Source organism: Vombatus ursinus, unplaced genomic scaffold (genome assembly GCF_900497805.2).
Source record: "Vombatus ursinus unplaced genomic scaffold, bare-nosed wombat genome assembly UNPS02014768.1, whole genome shotgun sequence".
NCBI classification, from domain to species: Eukaryota; Metazoa; Chordata; class Mammalia; order Diprotodontia; family Vombatidae; genus Vombatus; species Vombatus ursinus.
The window spans coordinates 19,185,615-19,213,410 of NW_020954546.1; the positions used below are offsets into that span (position 1 = coordinate 19,185,615).

The 27,796-nt window shown below is 45.2% G+C and overlaps 1 protein-coding gene across 9 annotated transcripts in view; it reads right to left on the reverse strand.

The window, feature by feature from the left end:
- LOC114042837 (merlin-like) overlaps nt 1-27,796 on the reverse strand; it is a 68,200-nt gene that overhangs the window by 15,633 nt on the left and 24,771 nt on the right. For 5 of the 9 annotated variants that reach the window (XM_027861576.1, XM_027861574.1, XM_027861575.1 and 2 more), the window contains exons 6-17: nt 26,783-26,845; nt 25,835-25,903; nt 22,306-22,388; nt 19,118-19,193; nt 13,240-13,377; nt 11,906-11,980; nt 9,952-10,065; nt 9,049-9,171; nt 8,605-8,822; nt 6,086-6,188; nt 5,123-5,250; nt 1,409-1,559 (exon numbers count right to left, since the gene is read on the reverse strand). In XM_027861576.1, the coding sequence (XP_027717377.1) occupies nt 1,409-1,559; nt 5,123-5,250; nt 6,086-6,188; nt 8,605-8,822; nt 9,049-9,171; nt 9,952-10,065; nt 11,906-11,980; nt 13,240-13,377; nt 19,118-19,193; nt 22,306-22,388; nt 25,835-25,903; nt 26,783-26,845 (1,341 nt within the window). The remainder of the gene's footprint in view (nt 1-1,408; nt 1,560-5,122; nt 5,251-6,085; nt 6,189-8,604; nt 8,823-9,048; nt 9,172-9,951; nt 10,066-11,905; nt 11,981-13,239; nt 13,378-19,117; nt 19,194-22,305; nt 22,389-25,834; nt 25,904-26,782; nt 26,846-27,796) is intronic. The other 4 variants (XM_027861578.1, XM_027861579.1, XM_027861582.1 and 1 more) reach the window with 4 other exon arrangements.

Consider the following 27,796-nt stretch of genomic DNA (forward strand, 5'->3'; position numbering starts at 1 on the left):
ACTAATCAGTGCCAATCTTTTGTCATTTCACAACATGTCCCACCCATATCCTTTTCTCTCCCCTCCCATGGCCATCACCCTGGTACAGGTTCTTATCAACCCACACCTGGACGACTGTCACAGCTTTCTGGTCAGTCGCGTGGCCTACAGCCTCTCCCCACTCTTATCTATGCTCCCTTGGCCGCCAAAGTGATCTTCCTAAAGCCTGGTTCTGACCATGTCATCCCCCTACTCAATGAAGTCCAGTGGCTGCTCTCTCTTCCCTCCAGGATCAAACATGAGATCCTCTGGCTTTTCAATCCCTTCACAATCAGGCCCTTCCTACCTTTCCAGTCTTTTTACACTTTACTCTTCCACGTACTCTGTGACCCACAGACATGGCCTTCTTGCTACGTTTCATACATGACCCTCCTCATCTCCACCTCCCAGAATCTTTCTCTTCTTTCAAGACTCAGCTTGAAACTTTTCCTGATCCTTCCCAGCTCCTGTTCTCTCCCTCACATCTTCCTAGAATGGTCTGCCGGGATCTCTCCTTCGCCTCCAATACACTATACCCAGAAGCATATTCATCAGTATGCATATCATACTTCCTGCCCCAGGAGCACATCCGCTCAGTGAGGTCAGGGGCAGTGTCATCCCAGTACCTTGCACACAGTAGGTATTTAATAAATATACACAGAAGCTATTCCCATTATCAAACTTCATAATCCCATTTCCTCCAGAACGTAGCAGACAAATTATAACACACATCCAAGAACCAGAGGCTGTGAGCTCTGCTCCTGGCGCCGGAGCTACTTTGGGAGTGGAGAGGGGTCTGCCTTTCTGTGTTCTGTGTATTATGTGGATCACTTTTTCTGCTGATCTTAAAAAGGGATTGTGACAAAATCAGAAAGCCAGGAAACAAGTGCAGATTGGTTCTTTTCATTTATCATCCAGTAATAAGATTTCCCTGTAACATCCTGCGGGATTTTTAAAGTTTTAAAATATTTCCCAAGTCTTCCTAGACCTGGTTTCAAGTCCTGTCTCTTGACACATATGGACTGTGTGTCCCTGGGAAGAAGGAGACTTAACCTCTTAATTTCTTACTTTGGACATGAGTTTGAGATGCTTACAGGATACCCAGTAACTCCCTAAACTATAAATTATGGAACAGTCACTAATCTTCCTAAGAAAGGAAAGGTCCTTACACAAGTCAGAACTCAAAGAAGCTACTTGGAACAGGCTGCAGGGGAAACCAAGGGAAAGGAAGACAGAAGAGAAAAAGAGAAGGTCCGAAATAAGAAAAGGAGAGGTTGCTGGGGATAAGGAGAGGGGGCGAGTCACGACTGGGCTGAGGCAGCAGAGCCATACCTTCCTTAATCAACCACTTTTTGTATAGCGCATTATTGGTCTGCTTCTCCTTGCATACCTTTCTTAAGGTAAGGTCTAGTGATCCAAAGACTTCATTCCATTGAGAGATTGACCCCTTTTGTTTTTCCTCAAGTTTCAGGGCATGTATTTCAGACTTAAGTTGTTTTAATCGATCTTCAAAATTTTTACTCTTCTCCAAATAATCTAACCTGAAAAACACAGAAGGAAGGGCAGATGACCCAACAGTCATTCTCACTGACCACCCACGAGATCAATCATCAGGTCACTCCTAATCAACTAAACAGATAAATGAGACTTAGATTACATTTTTAATGATGTTATTTCACAAGTGACATTAGAATTTGGAGCTTGCGCTAATTCGTAAATGATGATTTCTGGCTATGGCATCTGGATTCAGATTAATGAATCACACCCAAGTGTATGGATTGTTTTTGTTTGTATTAATGTTTATTTTGTGTGAGTTTGCTATAGACAAAACGTACTTCCTTTCCGTGCCAAACTCCTTGATTCTGTGCCTATTCCTCCTCTCCTCTCTTGCTAATCCCCAGCTCTCTGGTTTCTGCTCTCATCACTAAACTCAAACTGCCCTCTCCTAAACTACCAGTGGTCTCTGGATGAACTGCCAAATCTAAGGCCTCTTTCTCAGGCCTCAGACTTCCTTAACCCTTCTGCAGCACCGGATCCTGGTGATCGCCCTCCTCCGGTATCCTCACTCCTCTCTGCACTGTTATAACATCTCCTCTCCCTGTCCCACCTCTTGACTGACTTGTCTCACTCTCCTTGGCTGATTCATCATCCACGTCCCACCCGTTAACTGTGAGTGGACCCAGGTTGTCTTGAGGTCTTTCTCTTTTCTCTCTATGCTCATCTGATATCCACATCAACTCCCAATTATCATCTCTAAGGAGATGACTCCCATTTTATCTGGCTGTCCCTCATGCCAGGAACACGCTCCCTCCTCTGCTGCCTACTGACCTCCCTGGCTTCCTTTATGTCTCAACTAAAATCCCACCTTCTACAGGAAGCCTTTTCCAGCCCCTCTTAATTCCAGGGCCTTCCTTCTTTTCATTATTTCCTACTTATCCTGCATATAGCTTGTTTTGTATGTGTTTGTTTGCATGTTGTTTCCGCTATTAAACTGCAAGCTCCTTGGAGGGCAGGGACTGTCTTTTGCCTCTTTTTGTATTTCAGTGCTTAGGACAGCGCCTGGCACATGGTAGGAGCTTAATAAATGCTAACTGAATTGAATGTTTATTGAATTGAATCTATATATTCAGACCCAATCTCTCCTGAGTTTCAGTCCCACAACACAAACTGCCTATTGGACATTTTTAACTGGGTGTCCTGTAAGCGTCTCAAACTCACGTCCAAAACAGAGCTCATTGCCTTTCCCCCGGGGGCAGGAGAAGTATCTACCATGGAGACTAGGCTAATTATTACTTAAAAGGCAGTACCAACTGCCCTCTGTTGCTGCAGATTCCCTGCGGCCCCAAGGAGGCAGGAGCGGCCTTTCATCGGGGCGAGTGGCAGGCAGCACAGCCAGTGCAGTCAGGGAAGCTGCCCTCACCTGGACTAGTTCTGTGTCCCGCTTCAGGCCCCTTCACATGCCACAGCCTCATCACCCCCTGTGCTGTTAGGGTGGCACGTGAATGTTCCAATTCAAAACCTGAAGCACTAGATCATGCCCAGCCTATAACACCTCCCCCACCCCCAAACCTGCCCGTCTTCCAACCATCCCCTATTTCTGCTGAGGGTACTACCATCCTGGCAGCTCCTTCCTCAACTCCTCACTCCCACTCCCCCCACAAAGTCTCACACCTGCCTCTTTCTCTCCACTTCCACATTCACCACCCTCACTTAGCCCCTCATCACCTCTGGCCTAGACCATTGCCACGGACTCCTCCTCGGTTTCCCTGCTTCGTTTCTCTCCCCATTAAAATCCATTCTCCACAGGCTACCAAAGGGATTGTCCTAAAGCACAAGCCTGATCATGTTACCCTCTCCAGTGGGTCCCCATTGCTTCCTGAATCAAGTACAAATTCCTCTGATTGACATTTAAATCTCTTCACAATGTGGCCACCTTCTTACCTGTCCAGTTGACTTCTAGTTAATCACTTTCCTTGCATGCAGAAATCCAGCCCCACTGGCAGATTTGCTGTTCTGCTCCCAGGGCACTCTTTCTGCCACTTCAGCACCTTGACTCAGGCCGTCCGGGATGCCTGGGCGCTCTCCCTCCTCCCTTCCACCTCTTGGCATCCCCATTTTCCTTCAAAACACAGCTCGGGAGCCACCTATCCATGAAGTCTTTCCAGATCCTCCCCTCCCAACACCTAGGAAGCACTATTTTCCACAACTACCAAGGATCAGCAGGGCACAGTAGACAGAGTATTGGGCCTGAAGGCCTCCAACACTTACTAGCTATGTAATTCTAGGCGAACCACTTAACCTCAACCTCAATTCTTCACCTGTGAAATGCAGGGGTCAGACTGGATGGCCCGGGGTCACTTTGAGCTCTGAATCTATGACCCTCTGTGTTCTTCTATGTGATGTGTCTTCCATCAGAACAGATGCCCCTTGAAGACAATGACTCTCTTCCTTTTTGTCTCTGAATCTCCAGCACTTAACCCAGAGCCTGGCATACAGCAGCCATATAATAAATGCTTGGGGATCGACTGACCAAAGTTTTCTACAGTGATAACTTGCCGATGTGAATTTTGCACTCCTCTGGTGAGTTTCCAGGCCTTCACTTCACTCAACTGAGGAAGCCATTCTCAAGGGCACTGACTATGTCAGAAGAAACAAGGGAAGAAGTCCTTCACAACAGTGATGCTGATCACAAAGCTTCTCGAAGTCTGTATTTCCCAGAATAATTCCCATTCTCTCCTTGGACAACACCTAGATTGCCTACCAGGGCAGCTAAGTAGTTCAGTGGATAGAGCACCAGGCCTGGAGTCAGGAAGACCTGAGTTCAATTCTGGCCTCAGACACTTATTAGCTGTGTGACCTTAGGCAAGTCACTTCACCCTGTCTGCCTCAGTTTCCTCATCTGTAAAATGAGCCAGAGAAGGAAATGGCAAACCACTACAGGATCTTTGCCAAGAAAACCCCAAATAGGTCACAAAGAGTAGGACACCACTGAAATGACTAAACAACAAATAAGATTTATCATGATTTAGTGAGCTCCCTACAGAGCTCCTGTGGAAGAGCTCTCATTTTTAGATTTTATCAGACACTTCTAGAACAAAGCAAAACAGGTACCACAGTTCAGTAACTAGAACTTTGTTATTCAAATATATATGCCAACTGACACTGACATCTGAACTCTCTCTCATCCTAAAGAATGAAGGTTAAATGTCAGGGGGAATGGTTTCAGATCCTCCACTCTTCTCCACTCTGCTGCCTTACACAAACACAAAGAGAAACAGGTCATCCAATCACAGAATCAAGATATACAAACCTAGAGGTTGAACACGAGGGTCAATGGGTAGGTCTTGGAGATTGGGAATCTATTCTGCCAAAATCTACAAAGCTCCTTGAAAGTTCAGGTAGCATCTCATTTTATATAAACATATGTGTGTTATACACATACATGTGTATGTGTGTGCATGTGTGTGTGTGTGTGTATAAAACACGTGTATTGTTTGTACGCGTATAAGTTTATATGTGTATATGTCAAACACCCAGAAATACACACACACACACACACACACACACGTATTTGCTAACTTGGATGCTCGGAGGCAGTACCTACCTCTCCCTTTCTATCTCCAAGGACAGTCTCTTCAGGTCGACATCCCTTAAATCAAACTTTGTACATCCTTTTTCAACTCCAAGGTCTCCACACACAACAGGGGAAGGTTGAGGATACCTGTTTGTGTGCTAGAAAAGAAGAAAAAGAGCTCTACTTTTCCGCCATCAGAGGAGTTTTATGCCCTTAGAGCTTTCAGTCTGAACACATCAGCTGCTTTAGAAACATCATTTCACTGCTTAGAAAGAGCTTCAATAAGGCATGGAGATATTTAGTGATTTTCCTAAGATCCTAGCATGAATCACTGGCAGAACTGGGGAAATTCACTGAGCCTAGAATCTCAAACTGGGCTGCGATCCACCAGCCAGCACTCTCCTCCTTTGTGAAATGAGAATGCGGAGAGTGGAGACTCAAGTTTCCCAGGGAGAATAAAATGGTGTTTTAAAGTGTGTCAACAGAATGAGCTCCTTAAGGACAAAAACGGCATCTTTGACTTTGCCCAGAGTGCTTGGGACGATGTGCAGAGAAGTGTCTCGAATGCAAGCTAAATGAATAAATGACACATCATTAAGGGCACCCAACACCTGTTATTTCTAAGTACCAGGCAAATTTGTGAAACGACTGTTTGAGGTGATGAAGCCTTCCCCAGCCCCTCTTAATTCCAGGACCTTCCTTCTTTTCATTATTTCCTACTGAGCCTGCATACAGCTTGCTTTGTATGTGTTTGTTTGCATGCTGTCTGCCCCATTAAATTGTAAGCTCCTTGAGGGCAGGGATTGTCTTTTGCCTCTTTTTGTATCCCAGCACTTAGCACAGTGCCTGGCACATAGTGGACAAGTAATAAATTTTATCGATTAACTGACATTTTCTTTCTCATTTGTATGATATGGCATTCCCTTGTGTTTTCAGCCTCTCATCATACACTGCTCCCCACCATCTCAGTAAAGGGCCGATGAGTCAACATACAGAGTGCGAGACTTGGGTGACGTCCAGGAGCCGCTGCTTTGCTCGGCGCTCGGCTTCTCTGGCCTCACTCAGGTCTTGTTTCAGGTATTCAGTTTCCTTGGTTCTGTTAGACAAAAGATCCCGCAGGTGAAGCAATGGACATGACCCAGTCTTTGCACTTTAGAGCTCTGTGTGCGCTATGGAAAGAGGCCATGCTTCCATCCCATAAAGGCTGCCAGTCAGAAGGCAGGAGGCATCTGAGCCCCCCATTCACACTTACAGGACTGTCTCCAAACAAAGTAAATGCATCCCTGACTTCCCAAGGCCTCCCTCCTTCATCCTCAGGGGGCCCTTCAGTCTCTAATTATCCCACCCTCATCCATTCCCCAGGACTGTGCTCACCCAAAGATCTAACAGACCCATCCTGTCTCTTCTAATCAGTTGTAGACCACTGAACCTTTCTGAAAATACCAATATTTTAATGAACTCGTCTTTAAAATTTTATAAAATCATATTAAAATACTAAATTATATCAATATTTCAAATGAAAATATACTAGCCATGACAGTTAATAAAAATCATAGAACTTTAGTGCAACAAGGAACTTCAAAGGTCATACAGACCCACAAACACACTTGACATACTAGGAAACTGAGGCCCCGAGATGTGAAACAACTTACCCAATGTCAAGTAGGTGGTAGTAAGTGGCAGATCCAGGATTTGGACCCAGATCTTCTAACTGCAAATCCATAAATCCACGCTTTCCACAATGCCATACTGAGTAACAACAGGGGTTGTCCTAGCCAGTTAGACTGTGACCAAGACCATGATTTTAATCTTTACATCAGTCAGCATTATACACACAAGAGGCTCCCTCAGTCCCTTCAACCAAAAGCTATACCTATAATGCTAAACAGACAGCCCTCCAATAATGCCATTGGCCAGAAGGGGGACTGCTCAGCCCCTTCCTGAAAACCCAAGCGCTGTCTTCCCAAGAGGAGAACGGTAACATTAGTGCCACTCTTTTGAGTCAATCAAGCACCTCACTCCACTTAAATTAAATGCCTGATCAGGACCCCCGGTAAATCAGTCAACCAAAGGCTTGGTTTTTCACTGGGCGTGAAAAGTCCTTAATCTGGAAGGCATCAAAGTCACCGGATGAGACACAGGAAGTATGGAGGAAGCTACATGCAAAGTATTCTGGAATTGGCTGAAGAGATCTTCAGTCATACCCTATGGATAATTCACAGAATTGCAATCCAGTTAAGAACCCAGACATTCAAGCAGCAGACCACAGTATAGTAAAGAGTAGCCCAGTCAGGTCTCTGAGAGGAAATCCCCGAGAGGGCAAGAAGAGCCTCTGGCTCTCCCCACCTTGACCAGAGGAAGATGTTGCAAACCCCAAATGGTGTGGAAGAGGTGGACCTTGCACCATCATCCCAGCAGCAGCCCCAGAACAGCAGTAGTTTATGGCAGTGTCTCCATCAGAAATTGAGGATAAATTAAACCCACTGGGTACAGGCAGCAAGACTCTACAAGAGCCCTGACCCTCAGGCCTAGCAGATAACTATACCACGCATAAGGGGATCTTCATGAGGTCCCCAGAAATTGGACAGAAAGGACTTCCAGGAGCTATGATTTTTAACCCCTTAGTCACACATGTTCTTTCACCTGGACTCCACATGTACCTGTGGGAGAACATGCCCCTTGTTTGAGTAAATAATTTGTACAAATTCTTCTTCCTTTATTACTTTAGTAAATACCCATTTCTAAAAAGATAATTAAGTTTGGCTGGCTATTTTCTATCAATGGATAATCCATGATGGTAGTACACCAATGGGGGCTCATGAGCTATAGTAGCAGAAAACCACTGCCACCGCCCCCATCCCTGCCAAGCTCTCAGGCTGACCCCTAGAACCCAGAAGTGGCCACACTCTGGCAACCCAACCTTCTGGAGCTTGTGGGAGCCAGGAGGGTGAGCCCCAGAACATATGCTATGTGGTTTTTATCAGTACGTTACAAAACTTTTTGCAAATATTAATTTGGCCAACTTTCTAAGGCCAAGATGAGTTGAAACAGGCACTTTCTGGCTAGTGTAGTGTATCCGAGCCAGCCAAAAAGCCCTGTAGAAGGAGTTCTTGTGCTTCTATACCTACCTCCTGTGGCTCTTAGTGTGCTATATGGGAAAGCCTTCTGGACATGGAGTGAGAGGAAACTGAATCCGAATCCTGCCTCGGACACTTGCCGATGTGTGACCACAGGCAAGTCTCTGAGACTTCCTGGGCCCCAGTGTCTTCATCTGCCAAACAGAGTTAGTGACACCGACTACCCAGTGCTGTCAAGACGATGAAATGAGAGCACATGTAGAATGTGCTTTGAAACTTTCACACGCTATAAAAAATGTCAGTGACTGTGATGTTAGGCCCCGGGGCTGAGGCCGCCCCCACCTCGGCCAGAAATCAAATCCCAGCTGGGCCAAGAGAACGTTTCCCTGAATGAAAGGCAGACTTTCAGCTTCCTACATGGCCCATCTCCCTCACCTCAGATCTGATTCCTTGACCAGTCTGGCAGCGATCCTTTCTGCTTCCCTCACTTTCTGCTCCATCAGACGTTTCTCTTCCTTGGTTTTCAGGGCCGTGATCTCCAGCCGCTGGCGCTCCTGCTCAGCCTCCGCGGCATTCTGGGCAAGCAGCTTGGCTTCCTCCTCAGCAATCTGCGCCTTCTCGGCCAGCAGCTCCGCTGTCTCTTTGGAGTGGAGCTGGGGAAGCATTGCACTGGCCTCACCACCCGGAAGGGCTCAGGCCAAAGGATAAAGCAACAACAACATGGCAGATCACAGGGGAAGGCTGAACCAGGCAGGCTTTCTCAACCATGGGCAGGTAACTTTCAAAGCCAGACAAGTTGAGGCCCCTCAGTGTTGAATTTCCTATAAAATGATGGGAAAGAATGACCTGGCAACACACATGCTTCACAGGAATACTCACTAAGGCCTCACTGGCTTGTCGGGCCTCGGCTTCCAGCTGAAACAGCCGCCTTTCCAGTTCATCTTTGGCTCTCTCGGCCTCTTCTCTAAGCTGCTTCTCCCTGGCCAACCTCTGATGCTCCATCTGGAAAAGAAATGAAGGGAGATGTGCCATCTTCAGATTCATGTCCACGTCTATCTCCCCACACCTTTATTCCTGGAATGGAACTAGTCTGAAAAAAGAAAACTGAATTAGAGCTCACCTTGGGGGAAAAAAAAGCAACTCTGTTTGGGCTTGGTGGATTTTGTAAGCTGTCTGCCATGACTGCACATGTGTGTGCCTACAATTAAGAACCTGATGGGTACATTTTGAACAGTGATGAAATCAGCAGACAGGATGGGAAAAGAACACACTTCCTACCCTGAGAGCTGAAAGCCTGAGACAGCATTTGGGAAACTCGCCACATGGGCATCCTCACTCAAACTCCGCCAACCCTTCGGTCACACTGTAGCCCCGATGTTCTCAGGCCATTTCTTTTGGCCAAAGGCCACTTCAAGTCTTATTGAGCAATGACAGGTGATAGGGTGAGGGTCAGGGTGAGCTGCAGGTTAGACACGTTTCTGGAGATGGAAAGAGTTAACATTTCAGGGATAATCTCGTGAAAAGACTCATCCCATCTCCCCAAGGTAACCTCTAGAGGAGCAGCCATCAGAGGTGAAACCCACACTTTTTTTTTTTTTTTTTTTTTGGCAATTGGGGTTAAGTGACTTGCCCAGGGTCACATAGCTAGTGAGTGTGTTAAGTGTTTGGTCTGAGGCCAGATTTGAACTCAGGTCCTCCTGACTTCAGGGCCAGTGCTTCATCTACTGCGCCACTTAGCTGCCCCTGAAACCCACACTTCTAACCATGAAAAACGCAACCCACTTTCTTCCGAGCTTTCTCTTCCTTGGCTTGAGCTTTCATTTGCTGAATCTCAATGGAGTCTGCTCTTCTCCTCTTCATGAATAGGTCATGATTTCCAACACACAACTGAAGGATCTACCAAAACAAGAGGTTCCACTGATTCACTGGTTTGCAAGTGTTCTCCACTCCACCTGGACCGTTCAGCAGCAGCCCAATTGATCCCCTGCCTCTTCAGCTCCTCCTCCACCTAGCTGCCATGCTGGTATTCTGAAAGCACGGGTCCTTCGCCCTTGACAACCCTTCGGCCTCTCTAAACCCACTGCCCGTCACTCTCCTTTGGGCGCTCTCCATACCGGCCACACTGGTCTACTTGCTATGCCCCATCCCCATTTCATCTCCCATTTCCATGACTTTGCCCAGGCTATATCCCATGCCTAGACATAGTCCCTCCTTACCTCTGCCTCGTGGAATCAGACTCAGATGAACCTGGGACCATAAATCTAGAGCTGAAAGAGGCCCTAGAGGACCCCACCCCCTACCCTCCCCTGTCCCTGCACCCACAAAGGCCACCTAGTCTGAAACCGGCTTCAGTCAAGGCTCACCTCAAGGAGCAGCTCCTACACTGATTCTACCTCCTCCTCCTATTGCAAATGCCTCCCCATCCCCACCCCTGGAAATTAGTCTCTATTTTCTACTTACTTCTCATTGTTCACAGCATTTTCCCCCAACAGACTGTTAGCTCATTGAGGGCGGAAATTCTTTCACTTTTTGTCTCTGTATCCCTTGCCTGGCCAAAGTAGGCACTTAAATATTTCCTAAAAGAATGTTCTGAAATCCATAGGAAGAAACTGTAGCCAGTTGGCCATTTCCCATTATCTCATAATCCAACACCGGACAACATCCCTTGCACTCACAGGCTTCTGCTCCAACTCACTCCCTATGTGGTCAGTGGGAAGGTGACCAGCTGTGTTCTCCCCCAGACATCTATTTCTTCCTTCATTCTCTTCTGCCCTCCACCTTTTCAGCCTCATGCTCTCCCACCTAAGACCTCCATCACAACTTAATACTTCATACATTGCTGCCGTGCCCAAGGCACAACCAGCCCAAAGCTTTTCAAGGTCATCATGGATACAATTACTTTTCTTTCTTTCTCTTTTTTTCCCCCCAGACACTAGATCTCCCCATCTGACCTAGGCTGGAAGGTCAGCAACCAGGTTGGTCCTACTGCTAATTAGCAAGGTTCAACCCGCCCAGTTCTGACCTGGGCTGGTTCATCCCTCCTTGCGCGGGTAGGCAGCCTGGTGGCCCCTTTCTCCTGGAGGCTCACCACACTGGCATCACACTTAGTGGTACCCCCACTCAGCGTTAGCCCTAGTATGGCTCAGAACCCCTAAGCTCAAACAAGCTACCATCCTCAGCCTCTCTGCTAGCAATGATGACAGGCACGTGCGTCAGCACTCAGTGGCACAACATCTTGTTAAAACTGTGCTGGGGCAACCATGAATGTTGCTGAATTGATCTCGCAGTTTGGGAACAGGCTGGTTTAAACATGATGCCCCAACAAGCTACTGCTCCTGAAGGTCTCCAGTGCTTTTTAAACTCCATGTCCCTAAGCCCTATAAGCAAAAAATTATTGTTTATCTTTTCACAGACAGAGAAACCATGGTTAAACCAGGGGAGAGAGGCAGGATTCCATTTGCAGCCTAGAATCTGGACAGAAGGGTTTGGTCCTTGGACTGAATTGATTTGTTTTGTTGACTCTTAGGGCTCTCTAAGCACACCATTATGAAAGAGGGATTTTGTTTCTTCTTTGCCTGTGCTTACACCTTCCATGTCTTCTTCTCGCCCTACTGCTACAAAGAACATTCCTCGAACTACATCAATAACAGACCTCCTTCACCCCATCAGCTTGTTGGGTTTTTTTCTTTTCTAAATGGGGTAACTGACAGAAGATTTAAATGGGGAAACTGCTTACCAACTTATTCACCTTCAGCTGTGAGGAAAAGAACTTGAAAACTTCTGCCTTTTTGTCAAGAGGTTTAATTGTTAACTGGTGGAGAGAGGAAAACATGGTCAATAAGAAGCTGAAGAGGTCCTCAGAATGTTGGAGCTCTCTGTGGGACAATACCGACCAGGGGACTCCAAGAGGAGGGGTGGCGGAGGCTCATGGCCCCATGACAAGAGAGTTACCAGGCACATCTGGCCTGGTGGGTGCCCTTCCACATCAGCTACCGAGGGTATGGCCTAGGTGCACCTCGCATCAGGAGCCAAAAGTGTTGACACGAACTCCACATTGTGGGGAGCAACACCATGTTCCCACTCACTAGCGTCATCTGATTTTAGCCACACAAACAACCCAGTAGGCTCACAGCCAGAACCAGAGGAGGAAGTGAATATAAGCAGAAGAGACACAAAAGATGGAATTCAGCCATATCTGGTCTGAGAAGTTCATTCACTCATTCCCCAAATACTGGGGGCTACTACAGCGTGTGGCGCTGGGAAGTGCAGTTCCACATTTGGTTTTCCACGCTTCATTTGGTTAGGTTGAGAATTGAGATTAATGCAGAGACAGTGGGGAGATTCAGAAACAGCAAGCTGACCCGAGAGCCCCACCATAAGGGAATTTCCTAGCAATTGGCGAGATATATGCAATGGTGTGCTGGTGAATGTTTAACAACCAGCTTGGGGGTACATGGGACACATTTTCTCCATTACCTCCTTCAGTCCAGACAATCACCAAACACCAACCAAGCCCTGATTTGCCGTGTCTGAAAATGTAACCACTTGCTCTCTTGAGCCTGCTGGGACAGGCCCCAGTCCACCCCTCGGATCTAGGGAACTTGGCTCCCAGCTTTGAGCAGGTTTTCCCTCAGGCCATTTCCCTCCTGCCATGCAATGTTCGAGCTTAAAGAACACAGTCTCCACTTCCTCTGTTCACTGTGATCAGTGCCCTTGGCTCCTAACCCCTAGTTCTGACTCATGAAGCCAAGTGGGTCTTTGTAAATCTGCCTCCTGTTACCAAATCTCCATTCAAGCCTTCTGATGGGAAACATGTCAAAGAAAGGCTTACAACTTGCCAAGCTGGCAGCACAAGCAGAGTGTGATCATCAATCTTGTCTCAGAGATGGGGCAGCAGAGGCTGGGGTCCCTTCGGAAGCTCCATGTCTTTCCTTAGGTTATTTTCCCTCCCTTTTTTTTTTTTTTTTGCATGCCCCTCTAAATAAGAATGACTAATTTTCTCTCCTCCCAGGGCCCAAACAGGCTGCCACACTGTCACAAAGCATGAAAGGTCCAGCCTTCCCCACTCACCTCCTTCTCACTGTAGGAAATGTTTCTGATTGCGCTCCATTCAAAAGATTTATTTGGAGAGAACCGATTATTTATGCTGTAGACATGGATCCCTTTAGCATCTACACCAAGCAAGAGATCTGTGTGGCTTTTATTTTGCTGCAAAACAACCAAATGCAGAGCGAAAGGGTTAAAAAGACAATCTGCTAAAGTAAAGAAATCAAACATTAGAGTGACTTCTGATTTACCCAGCATCCATCTTGTCTGTAGATGGCAGTTTGTATGGTCCCTTCCCCGTCAGAATGTAAGCTCTTTGACAGCACCTCACGCCTATGGGATTGACTAAAGTGACAGCGATGCATTGCTGGTGGAGCTGTGAACTGGTCCAACCACTCTGGACAATAATTTGGAATTTTTATAGCCAAAGGGTTATAATACTGTGCCAACCTTTGAGCCAGCAATATCACTCCAACGTCTGCGCCCCAAAGAAATCAAAGAAACTGGAAAAGGACCTATTTGTACAAAAATATTTATAGCAGCTCTTTTTGTGGTGGAAAAGAATAGAAAATTGAAGGGATGCCCATGAATTGGGGAATGGCCGAACAAATTGTGGTATATGATTGTAATGGAGTACTACTGTGCTATAAGAAATAACAAGCAAGATGGTTTCAGAAAAACCTGGGAAGGCTTACACGAACTGATGTAAAGTGAAGTGAGAAGAACATTGTGCACAGTAACAGCAATATTGTAAGTATGGTCACCTGTGAAACACTTAGCTACTCTGATCAAGACAATGCCAAAGGACCCATGATGAAAAATGCCATCTACCCCCAGAGAGACAAGTGATGAACTCTCAGTGCAGACTGAAGCATATTATTTTTCCTTATTTAGCTTTCTTTTTTTATAACACGGCTAAAGTAGAAATATGTTTTGCATGACTTCCTATGTATAATCGATATCATTATCTCTTGCTTTCTCAATGGATGGAGGAGGGAGCGGAAGGAGGGAGAGAACTTGAAATTTAAAATAAACATTTAAATTTTTTAAAAATAATGTGGTGGGAGGGAGTTTTTTGGCCTTTTTCTGTACCTCCAGGCTTTAGCACAATGCCTGGCACTTAGTAGGTGCTTAATAACTGATTATGGACTTGTTGATTCTGATATTACTTCCAATTTACCCTGTATATCTCTTGTAAGTACATCATTTTTACATGTTGTCTCTCCCATTAGAAGCGAACTTCTTGAGGGCAGGGATCGTTTTAGTCTGTCTTTGTATCCCCAGAGCTTAACCCAGTGCCTGGCACACTGTTGTCATTCTCGTTCAGTCATTTTTCAGTCATGTCTGACTCTTCGTGACCCCACTGGGGGTTTTCTTGGCAAAGATACTGGAGTGCTTTGCTGTTTCCTCCTCCATCTCATTTGACAGATGAGGAAACTGAGGGCAAACAGGGTTAAGTGATTTGCCCAAGGTCACATAACTACTAACTGTCTGAGGCCAGATTTGAACTCGGGAAGCTGAGACTTCTTGACTCCAGGCCTGGCCCTCTGTCCACTGCGCCACCTAGCTTCCCGCCTGGCACACAGCAGGTGCTAAATAAATGATTGTTGACTTACTTGCATGCATTCAACAACGATATTCCTACAGCAGAAGGTGAGGTTTCTAAAACTCTGCATGTGCCCCTGATCTCTCCCTTCTTCTATATGAAGCTCCAAGGAGAACAAAACAGCTCGCATGCTGGCGCCCTGAAGCAGTACCCGCCGAGACTAAAACTGGGTAGGAAGTGAGCCAGCCTACTGGTATACTGGAGCTGCCCTGGCATGTCAGACATAACTGTAGGGGCGGATGCCAGGGAAAATGTTAACAGGTTCACAAGCCAGAGAATCAGGAGCCAAACTGTTACTGATCCCTGAAATCAAAAGGCTGAACAACTTCAAAGCACGGTCTGTTAGACAAGGAGAAGCATTGTGAAGGTTCAGCTCGACTGAAACATTTCTGGGTTAATAACACATCCTTTCATTCAAGGCGAATGTTCCCTTAACAAACACCGGTTAATGTTCCCATCTCTCCCTGAGACCCTGGAGCGACGTGGAATAACCCTGAATGCCAGTGTGGGCAGAGGCCATCCCTTGGGGCTGGTGTCTCCTCCGGAGCAAGAGACATGAGGCCAGGCCATTGAACCGCCACATCCAAAGAAAAGAAGTCCTGGGCAAAGCAAGGAGGGCACTGAATAAGGAGTCACAAGACCTGGGCTCCAGCCCTGTTCTGGGTGACCTTGGAGGAGTCATTTAAGCTTTCTGAAGACCCGTATCTCCTTCCTTAAATGATCATAATCCTATCTGCCCAGTCTCCCTACCTCACAGTGTGTTTAGAAGGATTAATCAAAATACCACACCTGAAAGAATCTGAAAGACACAATGTACTATGTCAACACAAGGTGGTACTAGTGGAAGTAGTGGTAATAATGATGGTTGTAGTAGCAGCAGTAACAGTAGTGGTAGTGATAGTAGTGATGGTAGTAGTGATGGTGGTGGTGGTGGTGGTAGCAATAGTGGTAGTGATGGTAGTACTAGTGGTAGTAATAATGGTAGCAGTAGTAGTAGTAATAGTAGCATTAATAGTAGTCTTAGTAATAGCAGTAGTAATAGTAGTAGTAGTAGTAGTGGTGGTGGTGGTAGTGGTAGTAGTAGTAACAGTAGTAATAGTAGTAGTAATAATGGTAGCAGTAGTAGTAGTAATAGTAGCATTAATAGTAGTCTTAGTAATAGTAGTAGTAGTAGTAGTAGTAGAATAGTAGTGGTGGTGGTGGTGGTGGTGGTGGTGGTAGTAGTGGTAGTAGCAGTAGTAGTCCTCAGCTTTATTCAAGGCTTTTGAGCCTTGAGTCAACTCCTACAAGGAATCTTTCAGTTCCTTTCCATTCAACAAGCATTTATTAAGCACCTACTATATACCAGGCACAAGGCTAGACTCTAAGGATATTAAGATAAAAACCAAAAAGTCTCCTGACCTCAAGGAGTTTACATTCTGCTGAGAGGAATTAATGTGTGCAGAAGTATAAGAAAATGCAAACTATACACAAACTAATGACAAAGTAATTTCAGGGGGAACACTAACAACAACTACTCTGTTAGGAGGTGGTCTTTGAGTTGAACCCAACAAAGAGAAGAAAGTGAGTTAAAGACATGTAGGCAGGAGATGGAGTGTGTGGTCAATCAGGGATGTCCAACACACACCCAAACCAGATTGAAAGGTAATTGGGACATATGAAAACAAATAAAAATAGAATCAAACATAAATAATACTATATTTTAAAGCTAGGTCTATCAGCAGCCAGCAGAGATCCTCATGTCCAGATTTATGGCCCCACTTCTATATGTGTTTGACATCACTGGTGTGAAGGGAACATGTCGGATGCCAGTTTGCTGGGAGTGTCCAGTGCGTGAGGGAAAGTCCTACCAAGTCCATCCAGGAAAGACATCCTAAGGGCAGATTATACAGGGCTTTCATGACAAAAAGAGGAACTTGTATCTTCACCTCAAGGCACTGATGAGGCCCTGGAGTTTCTTGAGCAGGTAAGGGCCTATGCTTGAGGAACATCCTGGTGGGGGCCATGTGGAGGGTGGATTAGAGAGGAAAGATAACCAATTAGCATGCTGTTGTGATGAGTCCACTTGAGAGGGGATGATAGTCTGAATTAGGGTGATAGTCAAGTAAGAGGGGGAAAGAGGACAGACATGAGACCTATTGTGGAGGTAGAATCAACAAGATTTGACGAACGATTGGAACTGGGAACGAGAGAAGAATGAAGGATGATTCCGAGGCTACAAACCTACATCCCTGAGAATGGTGAACCCTCAATAGGGAAGTCAGGAAGAGGAGTGGGTTTAGGGAGAAACATTGAATTCTGTTTTGGACGTGTAGAGCATGAGACGTCTATGAGACATCCAGTTGGCAAGATCCAGAGGTGGTCAATGATGTGGAACTAGAGATCAGGAGAGAGATGAGATCTGAATAGGTAGACCTGGGAGTAACTTTCAGAGAGACCCACAGGGGCTGATGAAATAAATGAAAGAGAACGTGGAGAGAGGAAGGCAGATCCAAAAAGTGCTACAGCATCCCTACACAAAAGAGGCAAACACAGAGGATGACCCTGCAAAGGAGACTGAGAAGGCTTAGTCATACAAGAAGGAAAACCAAGAGAGAGCAGAAGCATGAACACTCAAGAAAGAGGAGAATGGGGTAGTCACCAGCATCGAAGTCTTCAGAGAAGCCTAGGTTCACTTTGTTCTCATCTCTGTGTGTACTCATCTGTGTACCTGTCATTTACCTCCAGTAGAATGTAAGCTCCTTGAGGGCAGGGACTGTTTTCATTTTTGTCTTTGGATCTCCAGTGCTGCCCAACACAGTGGCTGGCACATAGTAAGGAGGTAATAAGTGCTTGTGGGATTGAACTGAATTAAATTATAATAAAGTCATTTCAGACTATTTAGCGACTTCATCATGGTTATGTACAGCAACTCTACTCACACAATCCAAACCAGACCCAATTTAGACTAAAAGAAGAATGATCACCAACTGAGTGATCATTAATAATTTATAACAATGATAATAATAATAATATATAATCATATATGATAATAATAATAGCCAACATTTTTACAATTTTTTTGTAATACAAATTTGTAATACAAATATTACAAAAAGCCAGTTTTTACAAATATTTTCTTCTCAATAACCCTAGAAGGTAGGATTTTTTCCCCATTTTACAGATGAAGAAACTGAAACAGATCCTCAAGTGTGGGCCTTTGACTGAATCCAAACCTCACAGAACAAATCCCCTTACTAAAAAGGATTTGCTCTTTAAAACTTGGAATCAGTTAAAAGGCTGCACCCGAAGACCTAGAAGGCCACATGTGGCCTCAAGGCCACAGGTTCCCCACTCCTGGAGCAGCTTAGTGGGGAGATGGGGATCAGTCAAGGTAGGCATGAAGAATAAAGCATCCTTTCACTAACTTTCCTCCCCACAAACAAAATGAAATCTTGTACCCCATGAATTCTCTGTGGCCTCACTGGTGGCACACTCCAGCCAACAGTGATGACTAAAAACTCCTCGGTCAAAGTGGCTGCTAGTGAAGAAGCCGCTTCCCTGGCAGGCAGCTTTCCTGTAATGAGCCTCTCTGCATTTCATTAGGCAGGACCTTGGATGGCAGCCATAATTAGCTAATCACTGGACTCCTCTTCAGAGCCTTCCCAATTCAGCCGAACTTGCCAGAGCTTGCAGACCTATGGCACAGGCTTTGGGAATGCAGGACCACCTTGATGCTGTGTTAAGGAGGAGGACTTTCAGAGAAAAACTGAAAGTCTTAACTAAACTAAGAAAATTCCTTCAAAGAAAGTCCCACACTAGTCCTGGGTCTCTGCCTCTATTCATGTTTATACAATTTTCTTTCAGTTACTAACTCAGGTTACAACAGTGGCTAGTGTCATATGCCCTACACCATTAATAAAGTCTCAGATAAGACCCTTAAATGGATTTCCATGAATACAAGTCTCTTCTCCAGCTAGTTTTTTGTTTTTTTTTTCTGGATTCAGGGTTAGAAAGTATAATATAGACCAGATCTTTATAGCTTTTATAGAAAATTACTCTAGTCAACTTATTCAGGCTGAGAGTTTCAGGGATCCCAAGACCTGAAACTTGGTTATCTAATGTGTTCTCAGGGCAGCTGACATTCTATAGCATGGAAAAGGGTCTGTAAACGAAAAAGGGACAGTAATCTGGAAAACACCTCCAAATGTGTTTCACTGGCAATCCCAAAACAACCCTGAAAAAAAAACAGCTTTTATGAAATGGCTGGAAACTGAAGATAATGGCCTGACCTATTTAAGAGCAAATTTTACTCACTTCAATGGAGAAGTAATTGACACCATACATCGCCAAATCTTGGGCAATTTTCAGATAGTTCATCTCAGCTTCATCCCTGGGAAACAAATACAAAGTTCAGGAAAAATCTAAGATAGGAAGATATTACTTCTATCATCTTATTTCAAAAACCTACCCTTTTATACTACCTCAATTTAGTCATATTTTTAATTCAGTCAGTTTCTAATTAGTCTGAGTGGTGTTTTAAAAAAAGTAAATACAACTTGTTGTTACATCTTTTGTCTGCCATAATTACAGATAAAGGGAATCTAGTATCTTATTTCTGAAGAGCAGCAAGGAGCTCTGGGCTTGGAGTCAGGGAATTTGGTTTCAAACCCTGTCTCTACCACTTCCTACTTCTCTGTGATCCCAGGCAAGTCACTCAGTTTCTGGGTAGGCCTCAATTTCCTCATCTGTAAAACAAGGGAGTTAGACTCTGACTGCTGAAGTCCCTTCCTGCTCAAAAGCTACAACACTATATCAACATAAGGTTTACAAAGTGTCTTCCTTGGAGCACTGGGCTTGGAGTCCAGAAACCTGGGTTCACATCCCACCTTAAATACTAGCTGTGGTGACCACTGGCAAGTCATTTAGCCTTCTGGTGCCTCAGTTTCCTCATTCGTAAAAAGAGTACTGTGGACTAAGTGCCCTTCAATGTTGCTTCCATCTCTAAATCTATGATCCTATAAATCTGAGAGGAAAAGGAAGGATAGTTAGCACAAGCATTGTTACTCCCGTTTTAATTACCAATTGAGATCTGGAAAAGTAAATTACATGGTCAGGGTCATATAGCTGATAAGCACCAAGCTGAGGATTCCAATTCTATCTCTCCTCACTTCAGGTCCAGCCTACTTTCCCCAGCATCAGCCAGGCAGCTTCCCATGTCTCTGCCAGAAGAGAGACTGGCAAAATACTTTTTCTATAGTATTCAATAAATGCTGGTTGATTCATCGACTCTAGAGAAAAGGCACAACAAATCCCTGCTTTGTATAAATACTCAAGGAGGCTGAATCCCATCAGTAACAAAAGAACCCTCTTCTCAAGGAAGGATTCACAAGGACAGCATGTTGCTCCATTTCAGAAACCACAGAAGAGAAATATCAGTAATATTAATACAATTTGCTATTTGATGGTTTCGTATAGATGTGTCTGGTTTTCCTAACTAGACCCATAAAGGACAAGGAAAATGTCTTACATTTCTTTGGTACCTCTCCCAATTTCTAGCACAGTCCTGGACACAGAGCAAGCATACAATAAAGACTAGTTGAATGACTGAACAGATGGATGGATGGATGGATGGATGGATAAACAGACAGATGGCTGGACGGAAGAATGAGTGAGAATGAATAAATCTTAACTAAAATAATTGACAATTGACAATAATTTCTGATGAATTTGTTTCTCCAGTCCTCAGGAGGAAGCATTCCCCACCTCCAGGAGAAAGAGCCACCTCCTCTAAACCCCTCCAACATTCTCTCCCAGATCCTTTTCCAACATCCAGCAAATTCTGCAAGTTTTCACTAAATCCTTCCATGCGGCTCTTAGCGCCAGTAAGAAACAGAGCAGACACACCGGTACAGGAGGTGCGTGTACACGGGCTGGCTCTCCTCCTTGGGACGTTCCCCCAGCCACACCTTACACAGGTTTATTCAGGAGAGAGTGTGACTGAACAAGGGTAACACAGCCAGCTTCACTAGGAAAACTTTTATTTCCCAACCCACCGCCTACCCCCACACCTCCTCCCCACCCCACGGCTTTCTCCCATGATGGAGATTTGGAATCCTTGTCCCTTAACTTTACCCTATAAATACTCTTTCTCAGGTACCACGAGCGCTTCCCAAGAACAGAGAGGTGACATGATGTAGTAGATAGAGAGCTAGACTCAAAATCAGGAAAATCCTGCCACTTACACGTACTAGCTGAGTGAATAACTGGGCAAGTTCCTTTACCTTCTGCCTCTCAGTTTTCTCATCTATAAAATGGGGATAATAATACTTGAATTACCTACTTATGGCTCAAGTGAGCTTATGTAATACAGATTATAAAACTTAAAATGTTATACAGATTATGATTTAATTCGGATATTACATTCTAATTCCTAAAATTGTGAGCAGGGAGATCTTGTCCTTTTTGCTTTGGTCATGGGGCATGGGAGGCATCACACCAGAGAGCATACGGGTTTTGTTAAATGCCCATGCTGCTAGTCTTTCTGAGCACACCAATACTTGCTCTTGGAATGAGTCACTCAGGAGGTCTGTCAGTCGAGGGAAGGTAAGCCCCGGGGACCAATGTAAACATGAGTCACCTCCAACTATGCTGACCCTCCAGAAGAAGGTGAAATTCTGTCTTCCTCCTTCTCTGCCCAGCTAAGAAGATGCTATCATCTTCCCTGAGCATTCTCAACACAAGGAATCCTCGATAAAACACTAGGTGCGATGACACGAGATGTGGCAGGAGCTAAGGGGGTCCCGAGCCTGAGCAGGGTGGTTGAGAGTCCTGGACTCAAAATGAAAAGAGACCTGGGCTCTTCTTAGCCCTCCCAACACTAGTGTTTGACAATGAGCAAGTGACTCTCTGAGTTTCACTCCTGGTGAATCCTACAGATGCCTGTAGTTCTAACCTCACAATACTATTGTAGGACCAAAAAGGAAGCCACAAGCAAACCTCTCTCTGCTAAGCATCATGTCACTTATCATTAATAATAATATACAATAAATAATAATAGCAACAGCTAGCATTTATACATGCAAATCACCTTATATATGTTCTCTCACGAAGAAGGGGTCCTCTCAGGGCTCTTAAAAACCCTGATGGGGGCAGCTAGGTGGCTCAGTGGATACAGCACTGGCCTTGAAGTCAGGAGGACCTGAGTTCAAATCCGACCTCAGACCAAACACTTGACACTTACTAGCTGTGTGACCTTGGGCAAGTCACTTAACCCCAACTGCCTAAAAAAAAAAAAAAAAAAAAACAACCCTGATGACAGTATTTTAGTGAGGATCCAGAATAATTACATTTTGTAAACCTGGCAACCAATCCAGGAATAGTGTTCACAGGGCCTGGAACACCACAGGTGCTTAATTAATGGTAGTGCCTTGCCTGGACTTCAGCAGCTTCAAACAGTCCAGCATTATGCCCACGGTCTTCTAAAGTGTGTTGTATTTCCCTACCTGGCAATCCCCCTGTGCTCTGCATACCAGGCGGTTATCTTTTCTTCCCACATGTGGACTGTCATCTGATACTGCTTGAGGACCTGCCAGGAAAAAGAAGAACTGAGACTTCTGAGAAGGAAAAGCTTCAGTGGATAGAGCACGGGCCCTAAAGTCAAGAGGACCTGAGTTCAAATCCTAGCTGTGTGACTCTGGGCAAGTCACTTAACCCCAATTGCCTCACCAAAAAAAAAAAAGAAGAAGAAGAAAAGCTTCTTCCATTGCTAACTAAAGATGAAGATATTATTATCACCCTCCTCCTTATAATTACCCTCATCCTCATCCTCCTCTTTCTCCCATTCCTCCTCCTCCACATAATTATCCTCTTCATCACCATCTTCCTCCTCCTCTTCATCATCATCATCTTCGTTCTCAGCCTCATCACCCTCCTCATCATCCTTATTCTACTCAGCCCCAACAGCAACTGCTCTGAGTAATTTCCATTGCAGGATAGTTCATTCATAATAAGAGCTAGCATTTGTCTCTCACAGAGGACGTTTTTTCTTTTGGCCCTCACAACAGTCCTAAGAGGTTTAAAAAAAAAAATATCTTATTCCCTGCTGGGTTCTTACTAAATGTAACAGAGGAGGGGGTAAGGGGTGGTCACCCACTCCGGCAGCTCACACGTCCCTACCAGGCTATATGGATACTCTAGGCTGGCTTACTCGCTCCAGCCTGCACTCCCACTAACAGGTCGGAGTTTGCAGGGAAGAACCACACTGCCACTCGCTCAAATACCTAGAGGTAACCCTGTTACGGAAGAATATATTCCCCCTTTCACCCCTTCAGCTCTCGAATTTCTACTGATGTGCTCATATTTACACAAAATCAGCTGTTTACCATAATAACACTTTTAGCAGATGATTAGATAATCATTTATTGAACAATAAGGCAAAGAAAAAAACAGGTATTATATATTAAAGCAAGTATAGGAATATTAAGTACACTGCAGTCTATACATAAGTCTGGGCCACACTTGCCCACCAACGCACTTGGTGTCTGCTGGGGAGAGGATTTCCCCACTTACAGAAACCTGCCAACGAGATTCACCAATAATGAACAAAAGGATGACCTCCGGCCTCCGTGTCAGCCAGCAGTGACACACACACAAAACCCAAACAAGGCGCGCTGCTTTGTCTGCCATTCACATCTTTCACTCCTCAGGGCCTAGTACCTCTGTGTGACACGGCAACCACGCCATCCTTGGTGCAAAGCATGCAGCCTGGAGCCACACAATGCTAAGGCTGGAAGAGCCCTCGGAGGAAACGTATGGAGAGCCCTCCTGGCCAGCGTCCCACACAAGTCATTATCGAGCCTCTGAACAAAGGCCTCCAGTGACAAGGCCTTCACAGTTTCACTTGAAGACAGTTCTGAGGGTCTGCAGCGTCAGCCGTGAGCCTCAGTCCACTTCCCCAAAGTGCCCCCCCTCCTCCTTCTGCCCCGAGGCCTCAGCAGAACCTGCCTCTGCCGTTTCCACTTGACACCTCTTCAAACGTCTGAAGACAGCTAGGAGGCCCAACAAAGTCTCTTTTCCAGACTAAATGTCCTCGGTTCCTCTGACTGATCCTTGTGCCAACCCAGGTGCCCTCCTGGACGTGTGCTGCTTGTCAATGTCCTTCCTGATGCACACCTTGCCAAAAGCACTCCAGCTGCTTGACTGAGGATGGCAAAAAGCTGGAAGGAGAGTGTAAGACTGTGGTCCACCCCACCCCAATTAAACACGGAAGGTCCATACTTCTCATGATGAACTGATCAATCAATCAAAGGCATAAACAAGGTATGCATAAGTCTTTAATCAATTTGGGAAGAGGGAAATGCTTCTGAGTCATTTAATGAAGTCCAATCAAAAAGAAATGTATTGGGACTGGAAGAAAGAATCAAGCACACCTCTGGGTCTATATATCATATAGCAAGCCGGTTCTGAAGCAATTATTCCACCCACTGCTTTGGGAGCTTCCTGGCTTGGGAGCACCTTGAGAGGCCTTTGATCTTTGCATCTATACCAGGGGGAAGGAGGAAGAGATAGAGCCCAGAGGGAGCGTTCCACTCCCCTGCCACACTGACCAAGGGATGACCCAGTGAACCTTAAAAGTTCAGAAGACTCGGACTTCTCACCAGCATCAGTGACAGTGTCCCCAAAGCCAACAGTGGCCGCTGACGGCATCTGCATTGGGAGCTGAAAAACACCCTGACAGTCAAAACTAGACCTACTAAAGAAAGCCTCTGCCTTGCAGGGCCTGGCAGAGAACACTCCACAAAGGGAGAAGGGACTTCCAGGACCAAGGGCTACCAGTCACCGCTTGGCCACAGAAGGCCTCAAAGCCTGAACCCACATTCCCCTGGACGCGGTACATCCTTGTGGGAGATGGCGTTCCAGACTCTTGGGAAGACTTGTTTTGTACCAACTGCATTACCACCTCGGAGAATATCCCCTTTGGAAAAGCTAATTAACTCTGAAGGCTAATTGACAGCCACTGGGCCACTGGGTATGGGCTTGTGAGCAACTGGGCATGGGCTTGTGAGCAACTGGGCTTTAAAGCCCCAAGCCCTCAGGATTTATTGAAAATTGTCTTTACGTGTAACTGGAAAAAATAAAATACTATTAAATAAAAAAAAAAAAACTAGACCAAGTAGCAAATATAGAACAATATATGGGGTGGGGAGGGTAGGAGAAAAATTGAAAGCTCAAAAGTTTATGGAAGTGATTGTTGATAAATCAAAGTAAGTTAATAAAAAATTTTAAAAAGATTTTAAAAAGAGAATAATATATGCTAAAGCAGAGGTTCTTAACTTTTTTGTATCATGGAATCTTTGGGCATTCTGGTGAAGCCCAGAGACCCCTTCTCAGAATCATGTTTTTGTTTGTTTTTTGGTTTTTTTGGTGAGGCAACTGGGGTTAAGTGATTTGCCCATGGTCACACAACTAGTAAGCATCAAGTGTCTGAGACCAAATTTGAACTCAGATCCTCCTGACTCCAAGGCTGGAGCTCTATCCACTATGCCACCTACCTGCCCCGACAGAATCATGTTTTTAAGTCCATAAAATAAATACATATGATTACAAAAGAAAATGACTTTGCTGAAATGAAGTTATCAAAATGTTTAATGTTACAAGTTCTCAGGCCCTGAAATCTATCCACAGACTCTTGAGGGTACATGAACCCCATGTTGAGAACCTCCGTACTAAAGTACAAAATTAAATACCATTGAATGACGAAACACAGAGGTCAGAAAATGAGTCCTCTTAAAAGTCAGAAGGGAGAGAAATCAGTATTGGCTGGAGCAGGTGGGAAAAGCTTCACAGAGGAAGTGGGAATTTCAAGGGGCTTTGAAGGATTGGAAGGAGAGCACGGAGGTCAGCAGAATTCAGGAAAAAGCTGTTTCTTTTTAATCTCCTCCTCTCCTTAGGAATGTCTCTTGGTATCTCTTACCCTCAAAGTGGGAAGAATTCAAAGGCGTGAGAAATGCAAGAAATCTTCTAGATACTCACTCTTTTGGGTAACAGTTCATCCTGGGCTAGGAAGCCTGGTTTGTGAAAGTTGGGGTCGTAGTCACCATACTGCAATAGAAACAAGACTCCATTTAGCTTGAAGATCAATCAATAAACATGTGTGAAGGACCTACTCTGTGGCCAGGCACTGTACTAAACGCTGAGATACAAAAAAAAAAAGCAAAAGGAGCTTACAATCTAATGAGGCAGACAACATGTAGTCAAATGTATACACACAAGCTCTATACAGGGTAAGTGGGAAATAATTAGCAGAGGGAAGGCACTAGAACTAATTGGGGCTGGGAAGGCTTCCTATAAAAGACTGGGATTAAAACAGGAAATAGGGTATAGAAATCTATCCTGCCCTACAGGAAAATAGAAGGGGAAGGGGATAAGAGAAGGGAGGGTGAGATAGAAGGGAGGGCAGATTAGAGAAAGGGGTATTCAGAATGCATGCCATCTTGGGGTGGAGGGAGGGACGAGATGGGGAGAAAATTTGGAACTCAAAATCTTGTGGAAGTGAATGTTGAAAACTAAAAATAAATTTTAAAAATGCTGAAAAAAAATTAAAATTAAAATTAAATTTTAAAAAAAGACTGGGATTGTAACTGAGGCTTCAGGGAAGCCAAGGAAGTCAGTAGACAGAGCTGAGAACAAAGAATACTCCTGGCATGGGAGAAAGGCAGAGGAAATGCCCAGAGCTCTGAGATAATGAAAATCACGAACACTTATATAGCACCTACTATGGGCCAGGCACCATGTTAAGCACTTTACAATTACTAGTTCATTTGATCCTCATAACAACCCTGGGAGGTAGGTGCTATTGGTATCCCCATTTTACAGATGAGAAAACTGAGGCAAACAGAGGTAAGTATCTGAGAAAAAGACTTGCCCTCCAAGTCTTCCTGACTACAGTCCATCATTCTATTTAGTTCACCACCTTGATACCTGAGGGAGTGTCTTTTCCGTGGAACAGCCAGGAGGCCAGTGCCCCTGGATTGAAGAGTATGCCTGGGAATAGAAAGTGTAAGAAGATTAGAAAGGTGGGAGGGGGCTAGGTTATGAAGGGCTTCGAATGTCAGAGGCTCCCACAATAATCTAGGCTCAAGGTGACAAAAGTCTGCACCAGGGGGGTGGCAGTGTCAGAGAAGAGAAGGGGTGACCACTTGGGGAGGACCGCAGGGATAAAGGCTGAGGCAAAGGCGTGACGACCACCCAGGCAGCCTCTACTGCACAACTGCCCCAGAGTGCCTAAGGTGATGATGACTGACACCAGGTGGTGATAAAGTGAAGGGAAGCCCCCTCTGGGCCAAATGTTGCTGAGAGGCCCAGAATTTAAAGTTAAACAACTCGTTAGAAGTGAAATCGCTAAGTAGCACTGAACAGAGCACTAGACCTGGAGTCAGGAAGAAATGGGACCTCAGACAGTACTAGCTGTGTGACCCTGGGCGAGTCATTTTACCTGTCTGCCTCAGTTTCCTCATCTGTGGACCACAAGAGCACCTACCTCTCAGGGATTCTGTGAAGATCATGTGAGATAATATTTGTAAAGCACTTTGTTAACATGCCATTGTTATCATTATTATTATTATTATTATTATTTACCAAATGTTCCTTCACAAAACTGCTACTAAGCGCTATCTACCAGACTCAAGATATTTAATCCTGGGGCTGGTGACCTGTTTCTGAAGCTCCAAGAGCCAAAGAACTGCCTCCTATACAGTCTAGCTGCCAAGGTAGGAACAGGGACCTGGGATTTCACTGGTGTAGGGAACTCCCCAGGGGAGGAGACTCACTTTAACAATGCAGGTCGGCACTTTCTCCACAGCTCAGACTTAGGGAGTTGGGTAGAAGACACAAGAGATTAAGTGACTGGCCCAGGGTCACACGGTCAGTGAGTGTCTGAGGGGGAACTTGAACCCAGATCTTCCTGGTTCCAAGAGCAGCTCTCTAATCCACTAC